Source organism: Haliotis rubra, unplaced genomic scaffold (genome assembly GCF_003918875.1).
Source record: "Haliotis rubra isolate DU_JTF1 unplaced genomic scaffold, ASM391887v1 Scf498, whole genome shotgun sequence".
Lineage (NCBI taxonomy): Eukaryota > Metazoa > Mollusca > Gastropoda > Lepetellida > Haliotidae > Haliotis > Haliotis rubra.
The window spans coordinates 426,816-452,500 of NW_025767188.1; the positions used below are offsets into that span (position 1 = coordinate 426,816).

General features: G+C 41.3%; 3 protein-coding genes and 1 long non-coding RNA gene across 13 annotated transcripts in view; 3 read left to right on the forward strand and 1 right to left on the reverse strand.

Annotated features, from left to right (window-relative positions):
• The window catches only part of LOC124291619, a 237,458-nt gene that overhangs the window by 175,360 nt on the left and 36,413 nt on the right, over window positions 1-25,685 (reverse strand). The gene's annotated exons all lie outside the window — the stretch shown is intronic.
• Window positions 1-25,685, forward strand: part of LOC124291602 (tripartite motif-containing protein 45-like) — a 138,120-nt gene that overhangs the window by 111,270 nt on the left and 1,165 nt on the right. The gene's annotated exons all lie outside the window — the stretch shown is intronic.
• Window positions 1-25,685, forward strand: part of LOC124291603 — a 106,520-nt gene that overhangs the window by 79,670 nt on the left and 1,165 nt on the right. Inside the window, exons 1-3 of one of the 2 annotated variants that reach the window (XM_046728648.1) lie at window positions 7,262-7,347; window positions 7,787-8,325; window positions 25,154-25,685. The exon at window positions 25,154-25,685 is cut by the window's right edge and continues 1,165 nt beyond it. In XM_046728648.1, the coding sequence (XP_046584604.1) occupies window positions 7,888-8,325; window positions 25,154-25,685 (970 nt within the window). In that variant the 5' untranslated portion in view covers window positions 7,262-7,347; window positions 7,787-7,887. Of the gene's footprint in view, window positions 1-7,261; window positions 7,348-7,786; window positions 8,326-25,153 lie in introns of those variants that run through there. The other variant, XM_046728647.1, reaches the window with a different exon arrangement.
• The window catches only part of LOC124291599 (tripartite motif-containing protein 45-like), an 87,820-nt gene continuing 67,858 nt past the window's right edge, over window positions 5,724-25,685 (forward strand). For 2 of the 7 annotated variants that reach the window (XM_046728628.1, XM_046728640.1), the window contains exons 1-2: window positions 19,375-19,460; window positions 23,064-23,360. In XM_046728628.1, the coding sequence (XP_046584584.1) occupies window positions 23,069-23,360 (292 nt within the window). In that variant the 5' untranslated portion in view covers window positions 19,375-19,460; window positions 23,064-23,068. Of the gene's footprint in view, window positions 5,781-6,787; window positions 7,074-19,316; window positions 19,461-23,063; window positions 23,361-25,685 lie in introns of those variants that run through there. The other 5 variants (XM_046728629.1, XM_046728635.1, XM_046728630.1 and 2 more) reach the window with 5 other exon arrangements.

Consider the following 25,685-nt stretch of genomic DNA (forward strand, 5'->3'; position numbering starts at 1 on the left):
AGAGCAGGTAGACTACAGATGTAGAGAAGGTAAACTACAAATGTAGAGCAGGTAGACTACAGATGTGGAGGAGGTAGACTACAGACGTATAGCAGGTAGACTACAGATGTAGAGAAGGTAAACTACAGATGTAGAGCAGGTAGACTACAGATGTTGAGGAGGTAGACTACAGACGTATAGCAGGTAGACTACAGATGTAGAGCAGGTAGACTACAGATGTAGAGAAGGTAAACTACAGATGTAGAGCAGGTAGACTACAGATGTAGTGGAGGTAAACTACAGATGTAGAGCAGGTAGACTACAGATGTAGAGAAGGTAGACCACAGATGTAGAACAGGTAAACTACAGGTGTAGAGCAGGTAGACTACAGATGTAGAGCAGGTAGACTACAGATGTAGAGAATGTAGACTACAGATGTATAGCAGGTAGACTACAGATGTAGAGAAGGTAGACCACAGATGTAGAGCAGGTAGACTACAGATGTAGAGTAGGTAGACTACAGATGTAGTGCTGGTAGACTACAGATGTAGAGGAGGTAGACTACAGATGTAGAGCAGGTAGACTACAGATGTAGAGCAGGTAGACTACAGATGTAGAGGAGATAGACTACAGATGTAGAGCAGGTAGACTACAGATGTTTCTGGGATATCCCCACCTGGGAGAGATTCTGTGAACCCCAGCAAGCACGGTCATCTGTGTTCGTTACACTTTTCAAAGAAGTGCTATGAAAGAGACCTAACCTCTGGCGAAATATGGATACGAATAGGCAAAGCTTGAACTTTATAAGGATGCTATATATCGGGCATTCCCTTCGACATTCCAAACAAACACAGAGGCGGAAATGTCAACTTGGGACTGAGACCGAGAGAGTTGCATTCCGGACGCAACGTTGGTTGCAGGTGAGTTTTAAGATCTAGTTGTTTGGAGCAACATAAACACTCCAGTACTAGCTAGATGTATAAAGAAATAGTTGATGGAAAAGTAGGCCATAATTTGCGCTCATGTCCTATTTTTCGATCAGAGATATATTTACACAGCCACTGTTACTGTTACCCAGTAGGGCCAAGTCATCTATTTCCCGAGACGGAATGTTGGGTGGTTTGTGGTTTGAGTGTGTGTGGAGGGATTGGGATGGGGGTGGGCATGGACAAATGAGGACTTGCAACATATATGAGTGCGGTGGTAACAGAGAGAGCACATAATTATTAAAACATAATAAAAAATAAGTCATATCAGATAATTATCAACCAGGGACTTGTCCCCTACCATGTTAAAATGGTATGTGAATTGTGTGTGTGCGTGTGTGTGTGTGCGCGTGTGTTTGGGCATGATTAAAATGTTGACACTCACTTTTTCTCTCTTAAAGGCAATGTACAATAAATAAAATGAAAATGACTGCTCTGTATCTATGGACCCCTTGTAAAAACATCATGGCAGCTGTATATATAAGTAACTTTTAACCTACTTTCAAAAATGGGAAATCAGGGAAATATGTTCATTCAGATAATGTATTTCTTTGTGGGTTTTGTTTTTGGCAAAAGTGAAAATGCTACTTTAATGCTATTTTTAGGATGTACATGGCAGCATTTCACATCAATGAAAACAACCTAAATACCCTAGAAGTGACCAAGACTGGAGAACCCACCTGGGCAATCAGCTACCCCTAAACCTAAACCAAGAGGCCAAGCCAGTGAACAAGAAACCAACACGTGGTAAATATAATTCAAACAATCAATAATCTTTTGTTGAACTGGTGCACTCCAGTTTGAAAAAACCCACACTGTTCCCATTACTGCATGTTTATCCCTAACTAATCAGTCAACACAAAGTCTTGTTTGCAAAGACACTGCTTTTTAATCATCATGTCTATTTTCCCTCTCAGCATTTGTTAAGACAAAAGCTCTTACTTTTTTAGTGCAGATTTCAAAGAAAATTATTATTATGGTTGCCAAAACAAAATATACTGATATTGAGTTATAAAATGTCTCTAATTCAATGTAAAATTTATTCACAGAGTTTGTGGAATTCCTACTCAGGGTCATTCTCGAGAGAAGAAACATGTTTCCTTCCTACAGCCTTGCAGGTCACAACAGCCTATTTGTCCTGGATATTCTGCCAGACACTTTCATTATAACTAGTAAACAGGAACTGGTGAACTCACTGACATTAAGATCTAAAATGAAATCATGTTATGTGTCTAGGGTGTGAACTGAAACCAGTTGTTCCTGATGTCTTAAGGTCTATTGTATTCGTCTGTTTGAATCCTGGGACTTGTTCAGATGGTAAATGTTTCCAAATTGCAGTCACCACTGTGTCACATGGTGTTATTGGAGATCAATCTTGTTTTCTTAGGTTTTTACAAGTCCATCCAGTTAATTATAATCAACACGCAAGTCTTTGCCTTCATGATGTTGGTGTACACATTGTATTCATTAATTTGTCATGAAACAGTTTGTATTGAGTATGACCTTTCCGTTAATCTAGATAAATCCAAAATTGTTGTCTTTAGAAATGGAGGTAAGCTCTCTAAACATGAAAAGTGGTATTTGAATGGCATGAGAATATATTGTGTCCCAGGGTATAAGTATTTGGGTGTTCTTCTTTCTCAAAGTTCGTCGTGGCATAAACATTTTGATAATTCCATTCTACAATCTAAAAAGGCCCTCTATAGTATTATTAGGTCACTATCGAAGCTAAAACCTATTCGCGGTGACATTTTCTTCAGGATTTTTGAGTCAAAAGTGTTACAAATCCTACTTTATGGGGCTGAAGTCTGGGGCTTGGATTGTGATATTAGTTCACCAATCGAGAAAGTTCAAACTCTGGCTTGTAAATATCTGCTTTGTGTCAAAATATCAACCCCTAATCACATCGTTCGGGGTGAGTGTGGCAGATACCCTGTTTATGTTTATGCGTACAAACGCTGTATTAAATATTGGTATAAATTGTTGAATATGCCAGTATCTCGTCTGCCCAGAAAGTGCTACAACCTATTATTGTTAGATGCTAGCCATGGCAAAACTAATTGGGTATCAAAGCTTAAGTTATTACTTTATAATATGGGATTTGGATATATATGGGAAAGACAGTCCATTAGTAGTTTAAATTCCTTCCTGTCTGAATTTATGATCAGGGCTCAACACATATCCCATCAAGAATGGCATAACTCGTTATCATCAAGTTCTAAAACTTATTCATATTCTCTATTCAAGTGTAATCTATCTATGGAACCATATCTAAGTGTTATTAACGTTAGTAAATTTCGCATTGCACTTGCACAGTTTCGCTGTGGTTCCCATCAATTAAATATTGAGACAGGTAGATACACAAATAAACCAAGACATCACAGGTTATGTAAAATGTGCGACTATGGATATATAGAAAGCGAGTATCATTTCCTTTTAGTGTGTACTGCATACAGTTCTTTGCGCACACTATATATTCCTGCTACGTTTTACACATACCCTTCTTTGTCAAACTACAATATATTAATGACCTCCAACAATACCTTTGTCATTAGAAATATAGCAATGTTTGTCTATTATGCTGTAAGACACCGCCAATTATATATGGCTGCAAATATGTAATATTTGTATTATGGGCCGATGGCCTACATACATTCTGCGAATAAAGAATTGAATTGCAAATAAATTATTTGCTTTAATCTTTGTGTGCTGGTTTCTTGATATGATCAATCGTCTTTCTTTGGGACTGATCACACTTTACGCATTACTACTAGAACACACTGAAGAATTTTCTTTTTCACTAGCTGACAGTTAAAGAGACAGATAAAGATTTGTCAATTCTATTTTTTTCATCTGTATATTTATTTATTATATCTATTATCAGCTGTTAAGGAGGTTACAGGTCTTTATCATGTTATGTATTTCGCAGATTTATATGACTAAGTATCACGACAAATAACCGATGCTTTACACGTGAATGGAAATCGAAAATGTAATAAAACTGATGTTTGATGCACCATATCAGAGACGATACATCGACTTCTCAGAAAACATATACTAACGAATTTAGGGTACTTCTGTACTGTATACAGTAGTTAGGTCGAACTTATCGTCTTCCGTAACGGTACGTATTTCATCACCATACTTAAACCTTTACGGACAAATTTAGCAGAAGACGCATTTTATGAAATAAAGCTGAAAGTTACTTAATAATCTTCATAAAATCATGAACCTTGAACGTAATTATTTCAGTGTTCCCATACTGAAGTATACCGGAAGACAGGCTCAACACATTGATCATTGCCGTTATCATGACTGCAAATGTTACCGTGACCGCGGAAAATGAATTCAGTACCTAATCAGTTTTCCATGAACATGTGATAGGCAAGTGGCTTGCATACCAGTCTGCTGTAGGTCTATTCAAAACATAGTCATAGTTGGGATCGTCCCACGGCTGTATGTTGTCAACTGGTGGAATCGTCGTTAATACTGTTAATGTACTGAATATTTACAAATAGATGTAAATGTATGTTCTCTAAACATGCTGAACATTGTTATTATATTGTTACTATATTGTTGCCACAATTGTTTCAGGGTTTAGCGTGTACACTGAATTCTCAAGCCACTTGGAAGTAAACATACAACCCTGCATTCACTGTGCGTGTTGTCATTGTGACCCAGCCACATGTTGATGACGGTAGTCTGTATATAGTCGAGTGTTGGCCGGATAAACGAGTGATTGCTATTATGGCAGCTTCCAAGCAGCCGGTGCATGACAACAATTATTCTTCCTAGTGACAGAACCTATTCATATAGTCCACATGGACGACATGTTCCTTGATCCTTGATAACCAGAATCCCATGGGGAATGAAGCTTACGGTTCGTGACCGGTGTTAACCACATGTAAGTCTTGACCAATCTGTACACAAGTCTGTGACTGTACCGACATCATTCAGTAATCTTGAGGATCAACGTGCGGGTGTCATGTCCAGGAGCTCTGACGGACTCTGGTCGCCTTCTTTGATACCAGCACAACAAAATCTCGTGAAGTATACTTTAGCATTTACTCTTTAATATTAAACGTCAGTACAAAAAAATGTCCTGTTCAGTCCTCAGAAAAGTTAGGGAGTGTTTTAACACCGCTTTTAGCAGTATCACGGCGGGACACCTAAATGGGCTTCACACATTTGGTCCATGTGGGGAATCAAACCCGGTTCTTCCGTCTGACGAGCAGACGAGTCCATACGTATGTTCATGTTCTCCAAGGTACAACAGTTTCCATATTCAAGTCCAAACCAACAGACAACATGTGCTTAGTGAACGTGTAGAGTGTAGCAGACCCACAAAAAGATAACGGTGTAACTTATTCCTGGGTGAGTGAGTGAGTGAGTGATTGTAGTTATACAGTCATCCAGCTATATCACAGGAGCCTGAAGTTTGTAATCTTAACACTATCACAGCTATAAGACTGCGACAATAAATCTTGAATCGTGACCCTCCGCATTCTCATTCGACATCACTCGTCCCTTTCTGTAACATGCAAACTGTCCTTGAATGACGAGTTTATCACAAATGAACCACGTCAACCCTGTACGGTATATCTCTTCCGGTGCTCAGTTTCCCTCTACACCGGTTACTTAGGATCTATCTCGCCTGATGCTCTGTTTCCCTCTACACCGGTTACCTAGGGTCTATCTCACCTGATGCTAAGTTTCCCTCTGGACCGGTCACTTGGCTGTGTCAGGTAAGTGTGTTTTGACAGGGGCTGCGTCTATTCCAGTTATAACGCTACACACCTGTCCTACTGTGTACAGGTAAAACTACAATGGTTCATCTAACTGTTAGGTCATCTCCAGGCACATTCTCAAGTCCGGGCACCTATTTTACTGCAATATTTGGACTGAACACAGTGTATGAAGTGTCTACTTTCATTACTTCCTTCATCAGCCTCTTGACTTCAATACTGATATCTGTCCCGATGTATGTGGATGTATGTATCACGTGTGTATGTTAAAGTTATTACTGAATTGATCTCTGATAAATGCAACAGTAGAAACATATGGTAAAATACTTTTACATAACCACATTATTTTGCACATCTAATGTAGCGGAATCCGAACTGAACGTCTCCTACTTTAGATATGGTAATGAGCGGGTATCGCCATGAACTCTGTCAGGTGATTGACATGCTGCACACGGTTCATAACTGCATATTGTAATGCTGGTGACGACGAGTTGCAAAGATCAATTGACGAGCTGCTCACTGACAGTTATCTGATTGATGGTGCTCCTTGACACCAAAACATACCCAGTCTGTTAGATATACAATGTCATGTGGTAATGCTTGTCAACCTCAAAAGATAACATATTCTACAGCACAATAGCACAACTCATACAACAGCACGGGGACAGACCACCTGACTTTCATGGCAGTGTTTCGTGAACTAATCACCTGAACTAAATTATGAATCAATTCCGTAAAAGAATAAGCTTTGAAACCAACAAAAACAACAACAACAAAGAAATGTGCTGTAATTAACAGTTGTATTCTTAAATTAACTAAGTTCAGAAATCAGTACAAAGGCACCACGAGTGCCCAAAAACATTCGTATTGTGGCTCAACGGTTCCAATATGTCAGCCAAAAGAGAGAATTTTGTGTTTGTGTAAACCGTGAAATATCTGAGGGAATGTATGTTCTGTGTTTTACGTATGAAGAAGTATCCAGTATCAATATCAGGCCAAAGAAAGAATCTACAAGACGGACAGTGGTTTGTATAGTGGATAGAATGTTTATGTCGTGTCTGCTGACTTTTGATGGCGACCTCCCAGAAGTTGACAGAAAACTTCCTGACATGCACCATATGTACAGAGGTGTTTTACAAGCCCTGTACACTTGTGTGTAATCACACCTTCTGTCGGAAATGTGTCGTCAACTACACCAAAACCAGACCAGAAGCCATAAGTGCCAAGTCTCTCCTGTGTCCATTCTGCAGCAAGATGACGAAAGTGTCTGACCCCGAGAGACCAGTGGAGGAGTGGGCGGATGACGTCAAGCCGAGCTTTGTCATCCAGGGACTGTTGGACTCGTTTGGCCCCGGATCTAAAGGTGAATAATTGTAGGTTGTAGCAATATACGTGTTGTTTTAAAGCAGGTAACAGAATAATTGATTTAAGCAGTATAAATGTTTATGATGTTATGAACACTGTATGACCCCTGCTATGTATATACTGGTATAGTTTGATGTATGTAAAACAACTGTTTGTGAGGAATGTGACCTTTTATTGTGGATATGTGTTCAACGAGCAAGAAACAGCATATCAGGTGACATGACCAAAGACATATATAAACCTTATTCATGATCCGTACAACAACGTTTACGGTGAGACAATTTCAAACATATTTACATGACGTTTCAACCTGAGACGTGTTGATATGTTTCCGATACATTTTCAAGTCAAGTAGGAACACATCCAGCCCTATAATACATTCTGATGTCACCAAGTTAATATCACCACATCCAGCCCTATAATACATTGTGATGTCACCAGGTTAATATCACCACATCTAACCCTATAATACATTGTGATGTCACCAGGTTAATATCACCACATCTAGCCCTAGAATACATTGTGATGTCACGAGGTTAATATCACCACATCTAGCCCTAGAATACATTGTGATGTCACCAGGTTAATATCACCACATCTAGTGCTTTAATACATTTTGATGTCACCAGGTTAATATCACCACATCTAGTTCTATAATACTTTGTGATGTCATCAGGTTAATGTCACCATATGAATGAATGGTTATTTCAGATACAACTAACTGCAGTTATTGCAAGGAGGAAGGGGAGACAACTCCAGCTACATCTTGGTGTTCTGTTTGTGACGACGCACTATGTGAACAATGTACAAGGATGCACCAACGAATCCCCTCTTTCCGTCACCATGACATAATTGACCTGTCTGGAGAGACAAAGGTCAAGGTCAAGAGAAAGGTCATGTGTAAAGTTCACAAGGACGAGAATATCAAATATCTTTGTAAAGATTGTAAAACAGCTGTTTGTCAAACATGCTGCACCATCCATCACAGGAAATGTGAGATGGTTGTTGAAATTGAGTCAGATATTCCTGCAATCAAAACCGAGCTGAAAAGGAATAAAGAGAATTTGCTAAAGAAACACGATGAGATGAAAACATATGTTGGAAAACAAAACTCCATTGTCAAAGAAGAATTGGCGCTATATATACAAATAGAATCAAGTATCAAGTCTGCAAGTCTCACAGCAATACAGATGATCAAAGTCAAGGAACGAAAACTTCTGTCTGAACTGAAAGAGATGTCTGACAGACACATTGGACAACTGAGATAAAGTCAGGTGAGATATCAGTGCAGATGTACCAACAACAGGCTGAGCTGATAGACCAGGCTCTACAATCTGAGTGTGACATGGATGTGTATGAGATGTATCAGGGATGTGAGGCCGGTGATGTGGAGGCTGTCGGAGTCGTAGAGGTGAAGGAGAAGATAAGAATAGACAGGATAACATTCAGACAGGACACGGACATGCTGAGTAGAGCACTGGAAGATCTCCATCTGGGTGAGATACACGTCCAGTATGACGATGTGCTGGACCTGAAGGCTGCTCCTGTGTTACAGGACACCATTGATGTGACAGTAGCAGGAGATGCACGTGGAGGAGACCCCTTTGACGTGACGGTGTTAGAGGTGAATGATACAGACACAGTGGTAGTTACAGACTACAACAACAATATAAAGTCCTTCTATGTCAGGAACAGTCAACCAGGTCACAGCAAGCTCAGTCTGGGAGGTAGACCATGGAGTATAACAAGGCTGAAACACAACCAGGTGGCTGTCACTGTGCCGTATACCAGTCAGATTGTAACAGTTGAAGTGAACCCTGACCTGGTGCTGCTGTCGACCATCACAACCAACAAACTTTACTGGGGTATAACGTCTCTGACACCATCAACACTAACAGCAAGTTCCCACTCCCCTCCCTGTGTTGATATCCTGGATATGTCGGGACACGTGCTGAGGTCAGTTTGTCCTCGCCCCAATGGTGGAAACATCTTAAAGTATCCCAACTTCCTCTGTACCACGAGAACAGGAAACATCCTGGTGTCTGACAGTGGAACCAAGTGTGTCGTGTGTCTGACCCCCGAGGGAGATGTGGTGTTCAACTACAAACCTACAGGAGACACAGCACTGAAGGATCCACGTGGTATCACAAGTACCAGCACAGGTGACATCCTGGTGACAGCCTACTCACAACACAGAGTCATCCATCTGACAGAGTCAGGACAGTTTGTTAGAAACATACTGACATCACAGGATGGTGTCAAGAATCCACGGGGACTGTGTGTTGGTGGGCGTTGTCGTATGTACTTGTGTACATCAGATGGAGTGAAGGTATTTACATGCTGTAAATGAGTGAACATGTGACAATCTCTTTCTTTATGTTAAATATAGATATATATATACCTGGATAGATATGATGTGATGCACTGTAGGAACATTTGACTTTAGATGTAAACGTGACGAACCATACCTGTTCTAGAAAGACACAGCTTGTAATGTAATGAGGGTCTGTGGGGTAGCGGATTGGTTAAAGCGTTTGCTCGTCTCGCCGAAGACCCGGGTTTGATTCTTTAAATGGGTACAATGTGTGAAGCCCATTTCTGGTGTCCCCTGACTTGATATTGCTGGAATATTGCTAAAAATCTAAAAGCGATATAAAACCATACTCTCTAACCTACCGAAATGTAATGTAAAGTAAGCAGCCATTACTTCTACTTTATATTCAGATATATTGCCTCAATAGCACTATGTGGTCCGAAATCATTTAGAATATTGATATTTTGAGTTGTAATGATTTTGAATTACTTTTTCTTTAAGTGGCTTTGATGAACAATTGTTTTACAAAATTTACTGAATGAGTTGTAGGTTTTATGGCATGTTGAACAGAGGTTCTCACTCTCTTTTCCACATGTTGTCTGATATTTATAGCAGGGCAATCGTCTTTGCTCACATTTTAGCAACTCTGTATACGTTATTCTGATCACATTTATGCTGTTGATGTTAACTCAGTGTTCGATACGGGATCGTGTTTGATTGGTACAAAAGCAGCCAAACTAGTTGGAGCATGAAATCAGTTCAGAGCAGCCACTGTGGCCAAACGATCACCAGATAGATACAGTACTACCACTGCACACATACACGAACGAACGAACACTTTAACCACTGGTCTACCCGGCCCAAATTTTATCACAATTTCTGTTTAGTGTACGTGTTGTAAATTGATACATACAGTGTTTATACCGACGTGTACAGTTATATACTCTCTGCCTCATATCATTCATTCACTTGATGGAGGAGTAAGAAACGTTGTGTTCCTCATAATAAAGAAGTTGACATCGATAAAACTCTCTTCCTCATCTGTATCACTTATAAATGCCATCAAAGACCTGATGTGTTACATGTACGTAGTGATGTCTGGCTCAGTATAGAACATTGCCATTTCCTTTGCTAATGTGTTATACTACCCTTGCAATTGTTCTGCCTTTGAAATTTCTAATTATGGTGTGTCTTGATTTGTAAACTTGGTTACTTTTATAATACAATTGTTAATTTGTTGAACGTAGTGCAGTTGTTTGTTGTTTCACACTATATTGTTTTGAGAGAGAGAGACAGACACAGAGAGAGAGAGACAGAGAGAGAGAGAGTCAGAGAGAGAGACAGAGACAGAGACACAGAGAGAGATCCCCACTGTCAATCCCCAGGGTCACGTTGTACAAAACAACCGTAGCTCTAAGGTTACCTTACCTCCTTAAGTTGTAACCTTAGGCCTCTGCTAAGGTTGACGTCCCGTTGTACGAATCTACCTTACGCTAAGGTAGCCTTAGTAAAGGTGAAAATTTAAGCTTGGTCCGACCCTACCTTAGTGTGGCTAAGGCTGACAGAAGATCTTTAGCCAAAATACCATCTGTTTACTCTGCGGCGTAAAACGCTATTCACACAACCACCCACTCGCCCACTGAGAAACTATATACTGCAACCGCCAGTATTGGTCTGCAATAGACAGAGGTATCCTGTTAAATAGGTGCGATTCCTCACATGGGTACTAATTTCTGGTAATATTTCTGGAATATTGCTAAATGCGGCGTAAAATTAAACTCACTCACTGACAGTCGGTTGTTGTGTGGTATGTGTATAGCTTTAATCTGCACACACAGTATTAGCATATAGACCCAACACAGAAATCGCAATATTAGGTACCCGTAATGGTGGACCAGATCTGTTGCATGATTAATGATACACTGCTGGGTTTGGGAACATATGTTCCTATACATTTTCAAAGCGATATTGGACCAAGTCGAGTGTCCCTGTGACACTGGTTCAATACAAGTCACACAAACACGCTACAGATGGGTACTTTAGCAAGTTGAATAACACAAGGGGCTCTTTGAGTGACTACTCCTACACCTACTATAAGAGTAGCAACATGTTAACACATTTTCATTGTCCATATCACTGCCCATGTTAAGTGGTATACTAGTGTACACGTGTTACGTCATAATTTATCACGTTGTGACTCCCATGGGGATTGTTTTGTTAAACATTTCGTGACAAAAATAGATACAGAGACTGAGAGTGAGCGTTTATTTCGTATAATGGCCTCATGGCCCAGGGTAAAAAAAATACATAACTGTTTGTTTGTGCATATACATATACATAAATATAATGCATCACTGTATAGCAGTCAAACAGGTAGGTTTCTCTTCTGGTAGATTGCTAGGCTTTTAATAACATTCATATTTTTGGTGCATAACAACTGGTTCAACTTAAATACAGATGGATTTATATGATAATAACCAGGAATAAACTGTATGGTATGGTAGTAAGGACATACTGACAGAAAGTGGAATTCGTCTTCTACGACATCTAAATGACACTTGATTCATATTGCTATTGAATTATCTACATTGCCTTTATTGAAACGCAGCTGTTAGACACCCAATTTGTGCAATAAGCAACGAAATTCACATAACATACGCTCTAGTCTCTATTAGTGTACAACGCAGTTATATACACTTCTGTTTCCAAAACTGACTTGTACGATGAATAAACTTAAAGAAAGGAACTACTACCAATATCACAGTACCAATATCACTGCTCCTAGTTTGGAAACAGATATCCTTGGAGCGTTGCTTAAACGTTGCAATAATACATCTACGTCGCCAAAGTCTTGTGTAATCCGCACAAAAGTGAATCAAAACTTAAGGAATAGTGAACGAACTTGAGACACGAAGTTGACACTTCCATTTTCACCATTCATTCTGACAAGTCTACACCAGTACCTGATACAACGGCTAAAATAATTAAATATATCCCTCCACGCTAGAGCCTCGTCGACTATATAAACCAGGTTTGATAATACTGTATCATTCAAGCTCTGATCGAGACACAACATTAGACGACATTAACTCGACCAACCTTGATCAAGGACTAGAGCGCTGTTGAATATTGAATATTGACTTCTCGTGTCCAAGCTACTCAAATCATGGGTGATATATTTGATAAACTTGCTGACTTTACAGGCCTGTTCTCCGGGTTTTCCAGAGACCCAGCTAGAATTCTGATGGTTGGACTCGATGCTGCCGGTATGTTAAGTAATATTTATTTGCAGCTACATTTTGCACAACTTGCTATTGACATGAACACATTCTAATTTGACAGGATACATTTCGTATTTCAATCATGCTTTATGTATTAAATAGGGCTCCTTGCCTCCAGGCAGGAGACCTATTGAAATCGTTCGGACTATTATTTATTTATTATTCGCCGTATTTTGTACCAAACATAGCTCCTAAACCAGTGCTCAGAATCGCTTCCAAAAAATCACCCACAACGCTGAAGTTGATTGCGCCAAAAACTGACGAATTTTAGGCTCAATAGCAAAAGGCAGATAATTAAAAAATAATTCAAATGTTTCAATTTCCAGAGCAATAATCTCCGAAGCTACATGTCCAATGACTACCAAATGTCAGGGGCAACTCTTGAATCCGATAACCTTCAATTTCAACTGATGACCCATGGGGCCAAGAGGCTCATTTTGTGGCTATATTGGACTGAAGGAAATTTGACGTTGTTGGTGGGTAGGCATTTCCACTGTTCCGTACATTATATGTTTACATATGATAACTAAAGTCCTGACACGACTAGTGGTAGTGTAGCTTCACAACTAGTGTCAGTGTAGCCTCAAGGCTAGTGGTAGTGTAGCCTCACGGTTAGTGGTAGTGTAGCCTCACGGTTAGTGGTAGTGTAACCTCACGACTGGTGGTAGTGTAGTCTCACGACTAGTGGTAGTGTAGTCTCACGACTAGTGATAGTGTAACCTCACGGCTAGTGGTAGTGTAGTCTCACGACTAGTGGTAGTGTAGTCTCACGACTAGTGGTAGTGTAGTCTCACGACTAGTGGTAGTGTAACCTCACGACTAGTGGTAGTGTAGCCTCACGGTTAGTGGTAGTGTAGTCTCACCATATATATGTATTGCTACCTGTGTGCTTAAACATCCAGGAATTGTATCTACTTGTTTGAAACTTGTAATTATTAGTAAATATTGCAACAGTCTAATTCTTGCGTATTTCTGCATTGTGCTGTTTACGCTTTGATGAGAAATGTAGACACGTCTTTGTGTGATCCACGAGAGAGTGAGTGAGTGAGTTGAGTTTTACGCCGCACCCAGCAATATTCCAGCTATTTTGCCGCGTTCTGCAAACTAATCGTATCTGGACCAGACAATCAGGGGATCAACAGCGTGAACATCAATCTACGCAATTGGGATACGATGACATGTGTCAACCCAGTCAGCGAGCCTGACCACCCGATCCCGTTAGTCGCCTGTTACGAAAAGAATAGGTTACTGAAGATCAATTCTATCCCTGATCTTCACGGTGTTATCCACGAACTGCCATGAATCACGGAAGGAGGTCACAGAGGACATACAATGAAAGTAAAACGCCAGTAAGACATAATGACCACACTCATTGGCCGTAAAGAAAAACAGACTGGTCTACGAACAAAGATGTATGCTTTTTGGTTTTGATACCTTTGTGTGATACATTAACAATAGATAAATAGACAGTGACATGGAAGACACGCCATGGTGTGTTTGAGAGGACCGTGCAGATGTGGAGCAGGTAGACTACAGATGTAGAGCAGATAGACTACTGATGTAGAGCAGGTAGACTACAGATGTAGAGGAGGTAGACTACAGATGTAGAGCAGGTAGACTACAGATGTAGAGCAGGTAGACTACAGATATAGAGCAGGTAGACTACAGGTGTAGAGCAGGTAGACTACAGGTGTAGAGCAGGTAGACTACAGATGTAGAGGAGGTAGACTATAGATGTAGAGCAGGTAGACTACAGATGTAGAGCAGGTAGACTACAGATGTAGAGCAGGTAGACTACAGATGTAGAGCAGGTAGACTACAGGTGTAGAGCAGGTAGACTACAGGTGTAGAGCAGGTAGACTACAGATGTAGAGGAGGTAGACTACAGATGTAGAGCAGGTAGACTACAGATGTAGAGCAGGTAGACTACAGATGTAGAGCAGGTAGACTACAGATGTAGATCAGGTAGACTACAGATGTAGAGCAGGTAGACTACAGATGTACAGCAGGTAAACTACAGATGTAGAGCAGGTAGACTACGGATGTACAGCAGATAGACTACAGATGTAGAGCAGGTAGACTATAGGTGTACAGGAGATAGACTACAGATGTAGAGCAGGTAGACTACATATGTATAGCAGGTACACTACAGATGTAGAGCAGGTAGACTAAAGATGTAGAGCAGGTAGACTATAGGTGTACAGGAGATAGACTACAGATGTAGAGCAGGTAGACTACATATGTATAGCAGGTACACTACAGATGTAGAGCAGGTAGACTAAAGATGTAGAGCAGGTACACTACAGATGTAGAGCTGGTAGACTACAGATGTAGATCAGGTAGACTACAGATGTAGAGAAGGTAGACTACAGATGTAGATCAGGTAGACTACAGATGTGGAACAGGTAGACTACAGATGTAGAGCAGGTACACTACAGATGTAGAGCAGGTACACTACAGATGTACAGCAGATATACTACAGATGTAGAACAGATAGACAGACTACAGATGTAGAGCAAATAGACTACAGATGTAGAGCAGATAGACTACAGATGTAGAGCAGGTAGACTACAGATGTAGAGCAGGTACACTACAGATGTACAGCAGATAGACTACAGATGTAGAACAGATAGACAGACTACAGATGTAGAGCAAATAGACTACAGATGTAGAACAGGTAGACTACAGATGTGGAACAGATAGACTACAGATGTAGAGCAAATAGACTACAGATGTAGAGGAGGTAAACTATAGATGTAGAGCAGGTAGACTACAGATGTAGAACAGGTAGACAACAGATGTAGAGCAGGTAGACTACAGATGTAGAGGCGGTAGACTACAGATGTAGAGCAGATAGACTATAGGTGTTTCTGGGATATCTCCACATGGGAGAGTTGTGTGTACGATCAAATGACATACGTCTGAGCTGCCTTCTGTTCTACTCGATCAACACCTGTTACTGATTTGACTTGACATTATTGTGTGGTTGAAGGGAGATAACTCGTAATGAGGTATATTTATAGAGCAATAACAGCGAACGCCTGAATAGTGTATCACCATTTGAGCTGTTCCCGAACTTCCCGTGTGTTGTAAACAGACATACGAGGGGCACATTGAAGAGCGATGTTCGAGTAGCAGTACGAGTACTGAGTCCCATGGGGTACTGTCAATCGCTCTTCAATGTGTCACTTTATGAATACTCTGTACACAAGCTTATCCATTTCTGCAGTTTCGATAGGGGTACATGTGATGTCACGTAAAGTAGGCCCATGTGCATGTCAACATTACGTTTATGTGAATGATCTAAACCTTTCTTCAATATCATACAGCTATTTTTATCATGCACACAACGGAAGCATTTCAGGCTCAAAACGTTTTGATAGCCCCTCGTAAACAGTGTACACAACCGCTTGATGGTTCACGCAGAGCTCAGTTTTTCAGCCACGTGTTTGTGGCAGCGACCTACTTTGTATATCTGAGTGTTATGATCACTTTGCGCCAGTTAGCCTTTAAGTATTGTAAATAATCGTTAATTCTCTATCTTTATTTCAGCCTCCAACAGGCGTTGACATATGCAATGTAAATATATATTGTAATATATAGCTTTGTTTCCGCTCACTATAGTAGCTGAAATGGAATTATTCATAATGTAAGTACTTTTGATAAGTTTCTTGATTTCAGCTCATATCAGCGCTGAAACAGTTCATATACTTAATATACTCAACAATGACCATACGTTACGATTGGTCCATTCAAACCTGCATGCTTTTTCTATGTCTGAACACCTCGCACCCTCACACGTCATATCGTCACCAGACACGCCTGACAAAACTTGTTTGACAGGCAAGTAAACTAACTATCTTCAATGTGTAATCTTAAACACACAACATTTATTAAATAAGGGTAATTAATGCCGTCAGTGTAGTTAGCGTGTGTTGTAAACGACACGCGGGTAGACGCAAAGTTTCTGTTTTAATGTGTATCATATCTTCCCTGATAACGTAAATAACATTAAATAACTATGAAGCGGGGCATTGTGAGAATGTTTTGTGTAGGAATGTTGTCTCATTGTTGTTATCGCAGTTTGCACAAGGTGAGGTGAGGTGAGGTGAGGTGAGGTGAGGTGAGGCGAAGTGAGTTGAGGTGAAATTGGGCTTAACGTCGTGCTTGAGAATATATCGCTCATATGACGACGTGCATGCGTGTGTATGTGTATGTACGTATGCTTGTAGACTTCAGCTGGTTTTAGAGTGCTAGCCCACTGAGATACCATGCCGCAGTGAAGCATGAATACCCCACTCAGACACATTATATTGACTCCAAGCCGACCAGTCCTTGTTGTACCAATTAATGCCGAGCGCCAGGCAGGGACCAACAAGTACCACATTTTAACGTCTTTTGGTATGACGAGGTCGGGGGTCGAGCCCGCGACCTTCCGCTCTCGGGGCGGACGCTCAAACCACTATACCACGGAGGCGGTCTCTAAACACAATGTAGTGATCGGTGCTACCGCTCTCGTACATCGGGTAACATTGGATTGGCCATCCGATGCTGCTCGTATGTTTCCGAGTGTGATCGAGGCACGTGATCAACTTACCAGCCAAATCTGACAGATGACAATTAGGAGATCAAGACGAGACACTGACGACTACGGACACGAATACTTCGCAGAACCCTATAAAGTTGATCTCCCCACTCATCATCGCTTACGAAGCAAGGTAAGCGCCTTTCCCTATCACCCGGCTTTCACAACAACAAATAATGGCAAAGTATCTCAATCGAAGGTTTTATAGAGTATCAAATATATCTTTCCATGCTTATCATTATGTCGATATGGAGAGTCTACACTGAATCGGTTTGGTTTTGATCACAACCTATCTTATTTCCAGCACACATTATTCCATCGTCTGCTATGGCAGCCCAGGCTAAAACACGGCCCCTGTGCCATACATAGGGTATGTAATGTGCCGGACAATACTGTTTATAACATGTATATATATCATTCTAACATAAAGAATCATCGTTCCTTTATGTTAACCTTCTAAGGTAAATATTGTATGCTATGCGGCGATTACCACCGTTATACCACTAGGGTGCGTTATGTCCATTGTTCCAGCGGGTTGATTTTCTGCGTATCGACCTCCTGTCTGCACGTGCAGAGGTTGATATGTGGATAACGACCCGGTCGGTGCGGGAAACGCACGAGCAACAAGAAATGTAACGAGTCCATGCGGCGCCCACGTGGTATAAGTAGGTTAGCACACACACACACACACACACACACACACACCCCCCCCCCCCCACCTCTGCGGGTGATATGGATTCAACGCTTGAGGAGGGTGCTAACGTATACATATCATTTATGGCTTTGTTTAACTCATGTCATGAGTTATCGCCCCTGATCTTTGTAACTTTCAACCCCTCAGTGATCATGATATTTCTGTAATGTTTTAATGCACAGATAATATTGTCGGCGCTCATGCATTCAAGCTGTATTAACATTTATACCGTTAATGTACTGAATATTTACAAAGAGATGTAAATGTATGTTCTGTAAACATGCTGGACATTGTTATTATATTGTTATATTGTTGCCACAATTGTTCCAGGGTTTAGCGTGTACACTGAATTCTCAAGCCACTTGGAAGTAAACTTACAACCCTGCATTTACTTTGCGTGTTGTCATGGTGACCCAGCCACATGTTGATGACGGTAGTTTGTATATAGTCGAGTGTTGGCCGGATAAACGAGTGATTGCTATTATGGCAGCATCCAAGCAGCCGGTGCATGACAACAATTATTCTTCCTAGTGACAGAACCTATTCATATAGTCCCCATGGACGACATGTTCCTTGATCCTTGATAACCAGAATCCCATGGGAATGAAGCTTACGGTTCGTGACCGATGTTAACCACATGCCAGTCTTGACCAATCTGTACACAAGTCTGTGAGTGTCCAGACATCATTCAGTAATCTTAAGGGTCAACGTGCGGGTGTTATGTCCAGGAGCTCTGACAGACCCTGGTCGCCTTCTTTGATACCAGCACAACTAAATCTCGTGAAGTATACTTCAGCATTTACTCTTTAATATTAAACGTCAAGACAAAAAAACGTCCAGTCCAGTCCTCAGAAAAGTTAGGGAGTGTTTTAACACCGCTTTTAGCAGTATCACGGCGGGACACCTAAATGGGCTTCACACATTTGGTCCATGTGGGGAATCAAACCCGGGTCTTCCGTCTGACGAGCAGACGAGTCCATACGTATGTTCATGTTCTCCAAGATAAACTGTTTTTCATATTCAAACCCAAACCAACAGACATCATGTGCTTTGTGAACGTGTTGAGTGTAGCAGACCCACAAAAAGATAACGGTGCAACTTATTCCTGGGTGAGAGAGTGAGTGATTGTAGTTATGCAGTCATCCAGCTATATCACAGGAGCTTGAAGATCGCAATCTTAACACTATCACAGCTATAAGACTGCGACAATAAATCTTGAATCGTGACCCTGGGCATTCAAAACACAACCACTCATTCGACATCACTCGTCCCTTTCCGTAACATGCAAACTGACCTGAATGACGAGTTGATCACGAATGAACCACGTCAACCCTGTACGGTATATCTCTTCCTGTGCTCATTTTCCCTCTACACCGGTTACTTAGGATCTATCTCGCCTGGTGCTCAGTTTCCCTCTACACCGGTCACCTGTCTGTCTCAGGTAAGTGTGTTGTCACAGGGGCTGTGTCTATTCCAGTTATAACGCTACACACCTGTCCTGCTGTGTACAGGTAACGCTACAATGGTTCATCTAACTGTTAGGTCATCTCCAGGCACATTCTCAAATCCGGGCACCTAATATACTGCAATATTTAGACTGAGCATGGTGTATGAAGTGTCTACTTTCATTACTTCCTTGATCGGCCTGTTGACTTCAATACTGATATCTGTCCCGATGTATGTGGATGTATGTATCACGTGTGTATGTTACAGTTATTACTGAATTGATCTCTGATAAATGCAACATCACAAACATATGGTAAAATACTTCTACATAACCACATTATTTTACAACTAATGTACTGGAATCCGAACTTAACTTCTCCTACTTTCGATATGGTAATGAGCGGGTGTCGCCATAAACTCTGTCAGGTGATCGACATGCTGCACACGGTTATCTGATTGATGGTGCTCCTTGACACCAAAACATGCCCAGTCTGTTATATTATACAATGTCATGTGGTAATGCTTGTCAACCTCAAAAGATAACATATTCTACAGCACAATAGCACAACCCATACAACAGCGAGGGGGGACCGACCACCTGACTTTCATGGCAGTGTTTCGTGAACTAAAGACCAAAACTAAACTGTGAATTACTTCCGTAAAGAATAAGCTTTAAAACCAACAAAACATCCCAAAGAAATGTGCTGTAATTAACAGCTGTATTATAATATTAATGAAGTTCAGAAATCAGTTCAAAGGTATCACAATGACGGTACACACTAGAGTGGGAGTACAATATAATAACGCAAAACAATTGTACAATACAAGTGCTCATAAACATTGTATTGAAGCTCAACGGTTTCAGTATCAATGTCAGGCAAAAGAGAGAATTTACAAGATGGACAGAATCAAACAAACAGACGGTCACTTCCCTTTATTCAGCTTCTAACGCTTTTCAAATACAGGATTGTTTGTGTATAACGTGCAATATGTGATGGAATGGGTGTTCTGTGTTTTATTTATGACCAGCAAGACAGAGCGACCCACACACACACATCATACACACACAATACAGACGACCCATGTTTTATTTATGACCAGCAAGACAGAGCGACCCGAACACGCACACATCATACACACACAATACAGACGACCCATGTTTTATTTATGACCAGCAAGACAGAGCGACCCACACACGCACACATCATACACACACAATACAGACGACCCATGTTTTATTTATGACCAGCAAGACAGAGCGACCCACACACACACATCATACACACACAATACAGACGACCCGTGTTTTATTTATGACCAGCAAGACAGAGCGACCCGAACACGCACACATCATACACACACAATACAGACGACCCATGTTTTATTTATGATCAGCAAGACAGAGCGACCCACACACGCACACATCATACACACACAATACAGACGACCCATGTTTTATTTATGATCAGCAAGACAGAGCGACCCACACACGCACACATCATACACACACAATACAGACGACCCATGTTTTATTTATGACCAGCAAGACAGAGCGACCCACACACGCTCACATCATACACACACAATACAGACGACCCATGTTTTATTTATGACCAGCAAGACAGAGCGACCCACACACGCTCGCATCATACACACACAATACAGACGACCCATGTTTTATTTATGACCAGCAAGACAGAGCGACCCACACGCACACATCATAAACACACAATACAGACGACCCATGTTTTATTTATGACCAGCAAGACAGAGCGACCCACACACGCTCACATCATACACACACAATACACACGGCCCATGTTTAATTTATGACCAGCAAGAGAGAGCGACCCACACACGCTCACATCATAAACACACAATACATACGACCCAGTTACAACCCGTCTACCAATGTTATCTCTCATTGATTTAAAATCTACATAAACTCACTGGCGAAAGAAACGTCGCCAAAATTATGTTTTTTCCTTTTATCGTACCTTTGTATTTTTTCATTAAAAAGCGGGTTTTAACAACTTGCCCGAACGCAACCAACAAACACTACGCATTGAATTGCATGAGATTCATGTAATTTGTGTAAAAATGTTTAATTTGCACGGGATTTTTGCGAAATCCTTTCGTAAAAAGCCGTATTGAATTCAGGTATAAAATGTGTAGAGAAATGATGTATTCCATTATCACATCGTATGGTAGAAAGGAAACATGCCGAGGCTAACAGCACAGCAGAGAGAACGAGCTATTGGTATGGTGGATTTGGGAGCGACGCAGTCCCATGTTGCAAGGTTGATGAACTGTTCAAAGGGAACAATCCTGAGATTGGTGAGCCATTACAGACGGACGGGTGTCACGTCTGACAAGCCTAGAAGCGGACGTCTAAGAGTCACGACCCCCGAGGAAGACCGTTATTTACGACTGCTTCACGTGAGGAACCGCTTCTTAACTGTGACGTCATGAGCCCGAACTGCTCTTGACCATCCAGTCAGCAGAAAAACCGTTGCCAGTCGTCTTCGACACCAGGGTATCAGAGCCTATCGACCGCTGAAGGCTATGACGTTGACGCCTGAACATCGTCGTCAAAGACTGAGGTGGGCGAGAACTGTTGAGCGATGGCAGGCAAGAAACTGGTCCAGAGTGCTCTTTACCGTCGAAAGCCGTTTCCAAGTGTTTAAACCTTACGGTAGACAACGGGTATACCGAAGGCGGGGAGAACGTACACGACGTTGCTGCGTACAAGACACCAACCACTATGGTGGTTGTAGCTTGATGGTCTGGGGTGGGATTTGTGGCGAAATGAAGACTGATCTTATTGTGATTCATGGTAATCTAACAGCTGCACGGTACATCAATGAAGTTGTAAGACCAGTCGTCGTGCCATTCATCCAGAATCTCCCACGTACCGTGTTCCAACCAGACAACGCCACACCTCATAAGGCACGCATCAGTATGGACTTCCTCAATGCCCAGAATGTGACGTTACTTCCTTGGCCAGCTCGATCTCCCGACTTGTCCCCCATTGAACACCTGTGGGACCACCTTGGACGACAAATCAACAAGCGACAGCCACCCATACAGACAAGGGAGGCGTTGGCACAGGCCCCACAGGAAGAATGGCGGAGAATCCCGATACTTGTGATCAGACGACTGACATTATCCGCTAGACGACGTGTTCATGCTTGCATACAAGCCAGGGGTGGCCACACACGATATTGACTGTATTAAACTGTCTGTCTCCACTTTAGAGCCGCTTATGATGAAACAGATGGTGTTCGAATACCGGACAGTCAACTGTCCTCGATTCAATTGTACACTGTGTGATCATTCATATCTGTAGTTCACACTTTCATCATTCAGAATGTTGTAAAACCATTAATTTTCCAAATATGATTGTTACATTTCCAAAATCTGAGTTTGTTGTTTTGTGACATGTTAAAAAAGCGAGGTGACGTTTCTTTCACCAGTGAGTTTATATCTGATATTATGCTTTCCATCGCTCATTATTTCAAGAGCCGGATGTACTTGACATAGGAATTTTTGTAGTTGTAGACCTGTCAGTAAATCGGGACTACAAATATGGTCGGTGTTCGTGTAATGAATGTTGTGGGTTGGACAGTGGATAGAATGTTCATGTCGTGTCTGTTGTCTTTTGATAGGAGAGATGGCGACCTCCCAGAAGTTGACGGAACACTTCCTCACATGCACCATATGTACAGAGGTGTTTGACAAGCCCTGTACACTTGTGTGTAATCACACCTTCTGTCGGAAATGTGTCGTCAACTACACCAAAACCAGACCGGAAGCCATCAGTGCCAAGTCTCTCCTGTGTCCATTCTGCAGGAAGATGACGAAAGTGTCTGAGCCCGAGAGACCAGTGGAGGAGTGGGCGGATGACGTCAAGCCTATCTTTGTCATCCAGGGACTGTTGGACTCGTTTGGCCCCGGATCTAAAGGTGAATAGTTGTAGGTTGTAGCAACATACGTGTTGTTTGTAAGCAGGTAACAGAATAATTGATTTAAGCAATATAAATGTTTGTGATGTTATGAACATTGTGTGACCCCTGCTATGTATATACTGGTATAGTTTGATGTATGTAAAAAAACTGTTTGTGAGGAATGTGAACTTTCATTGTGGATATGTGTCCAACGAGCAAGACACAGCATATCAGGTGACATGACCAAAGACATATATAAACCTTATTCATGATCCGTACAACAACGTTTACGTTGAGACAATTTCAAACATATTTACATGACGTTTCAATCTGAGACGTGTTACGATGTTTCCAATACATTTTGTCACATGTGTCAAGTAGGAACATGATGCGACACATCCAGTCCTATAATACATTGCGATGTAACCAGGTTAATATCACCACATCTAGCCCTATAATACATTGTGATGTCACAAGGTTAATATCACTACATCTAGCCATATAATACATTGTGATGTCACGAGGTTGGTATCATCATATCTAGCTCTATAATATATTGTGATGTCACCATGTTACTATCCCCACATCTAGCCATATAACACATTGTGATGTCACAAGGTTAATATCACCACATCAAGCCATATTATTAACACATTGTGACGTCACTAGGTTAATATCACCACATCTAGCCCTATAATACATTGCGATGTTACCAGGTTAATATCACCACATCTAGCCCTATAATAGATTGTGATGTCACCAGGTTAATATCCCGACATCTAGCCCTATAATACATTGTGATGTCACCATTTTAATATCCCCACATCTAGCCATATAATACATTGTGCTGTCATGAGGTTGGTATCATCATATCTAGCCCTAGAATACATTGTGATGTCACCAGGTTACTATCCCCACATCTAGCCATAATACACATTGTGATGTCACAAGGTTAATATCACCACATCAAGCCCTATTATTAACACATTGTGACGTCACTAGGTTAATATCACCACATCTAGCCCTATAATACATTGTGATGTCACCAGGTTAATATCACCACATCTAGCCATATAATAGATTGTGATGTCACCAGGTTAATATCCCGACATCTAGCCCTATAATACATTGTGATGTCACCATTTTAATATCCCCACATCTAGCCATATAATACATTGTGATGTCACGAGGTTAATATTACCATATCTAGCCCTATCATACATTGTGATGTCACCAGGTTAATATCACCACTCGAATGAATGGTTATTTCAGATACAACTAACTGCAGTTATTGCAAGGAGGAAGGGGAGACAACTCCAGCTACATCTTGGTGTTCTGTTTGTGACTACGCACTATGTGAACAATGTACAAGGATGCACCAACGATTCCCCTCTTTCCGTCACCATGACGTAGTTGACCTGTCTGGAGAGACAAAGGTCAAGGTTAAGAGAAAGGTCATGTGCAAAGTTCACAAGAATAAAAGGATCAAATATCTTTGCAAAGATTGTAAAACAGCTGTTTGTCAAACATGCTGCACGATCCATCACAGGAAATGTGACATGGTTGTTGAAATTGAGTCAGAGATTCCTGCAATGAAAACCGAGCTGAAAAGGAATAAAGAGAATTTGTTAAAGAAACACGATGAGATGAAAACATATGTTGGAAAACAAAACTCCATTGTCAAAGAAGAATTGGCGCTATATATACAAATAGAATCAAATATCAAGTCTGCAAGTCTCACAGCAATACGGATGATCAAAGCCAAGGAATGGAAACTTCTGTCTGAACTGAAAGAGATGTCTGACAGACACATTGGGCAACTGAAGGCAGACATAAAGTCAGGTGAGATGTCAGTACAGATGTACCAACAACAGACTGAGCTGATAGACCAGGCTCTACAATCTGAGTGTGACATGGATGTGTATGAGATGTATCAGGGATGTGAGGCCGGTGATGTTGAGGCTGTCGGAGTCGTAGACGTGAAGGAGAAGGGAAGAATAGACAGGATAACATTCAGACAGGACACGGACAAGCTGAGTAGAACACTGGAAGATCTCCCTCTGGGTGAGATACACGTCCAGTATGACGATGTGCTGGACCTGAAGGCTGCTCCTGTGTTACAGGACACTATTACTGTGCTGGACCTGAAGGCTACCCCTGTGTTGCAGGACACCATCAACGTGACAGTAGCAGGAGATGTAGGTGGAGAAGACCTGATTGACTTGACGGTGTTAGAGGTGAATGGTACAGACACAGTGGTAGTTACAGACTACAACAACAAATGTGTAAAGTCCTTCTTCACCAGGAACAGTCAGCCAGGTCACAGCAAGCTCAGTCTGGAAA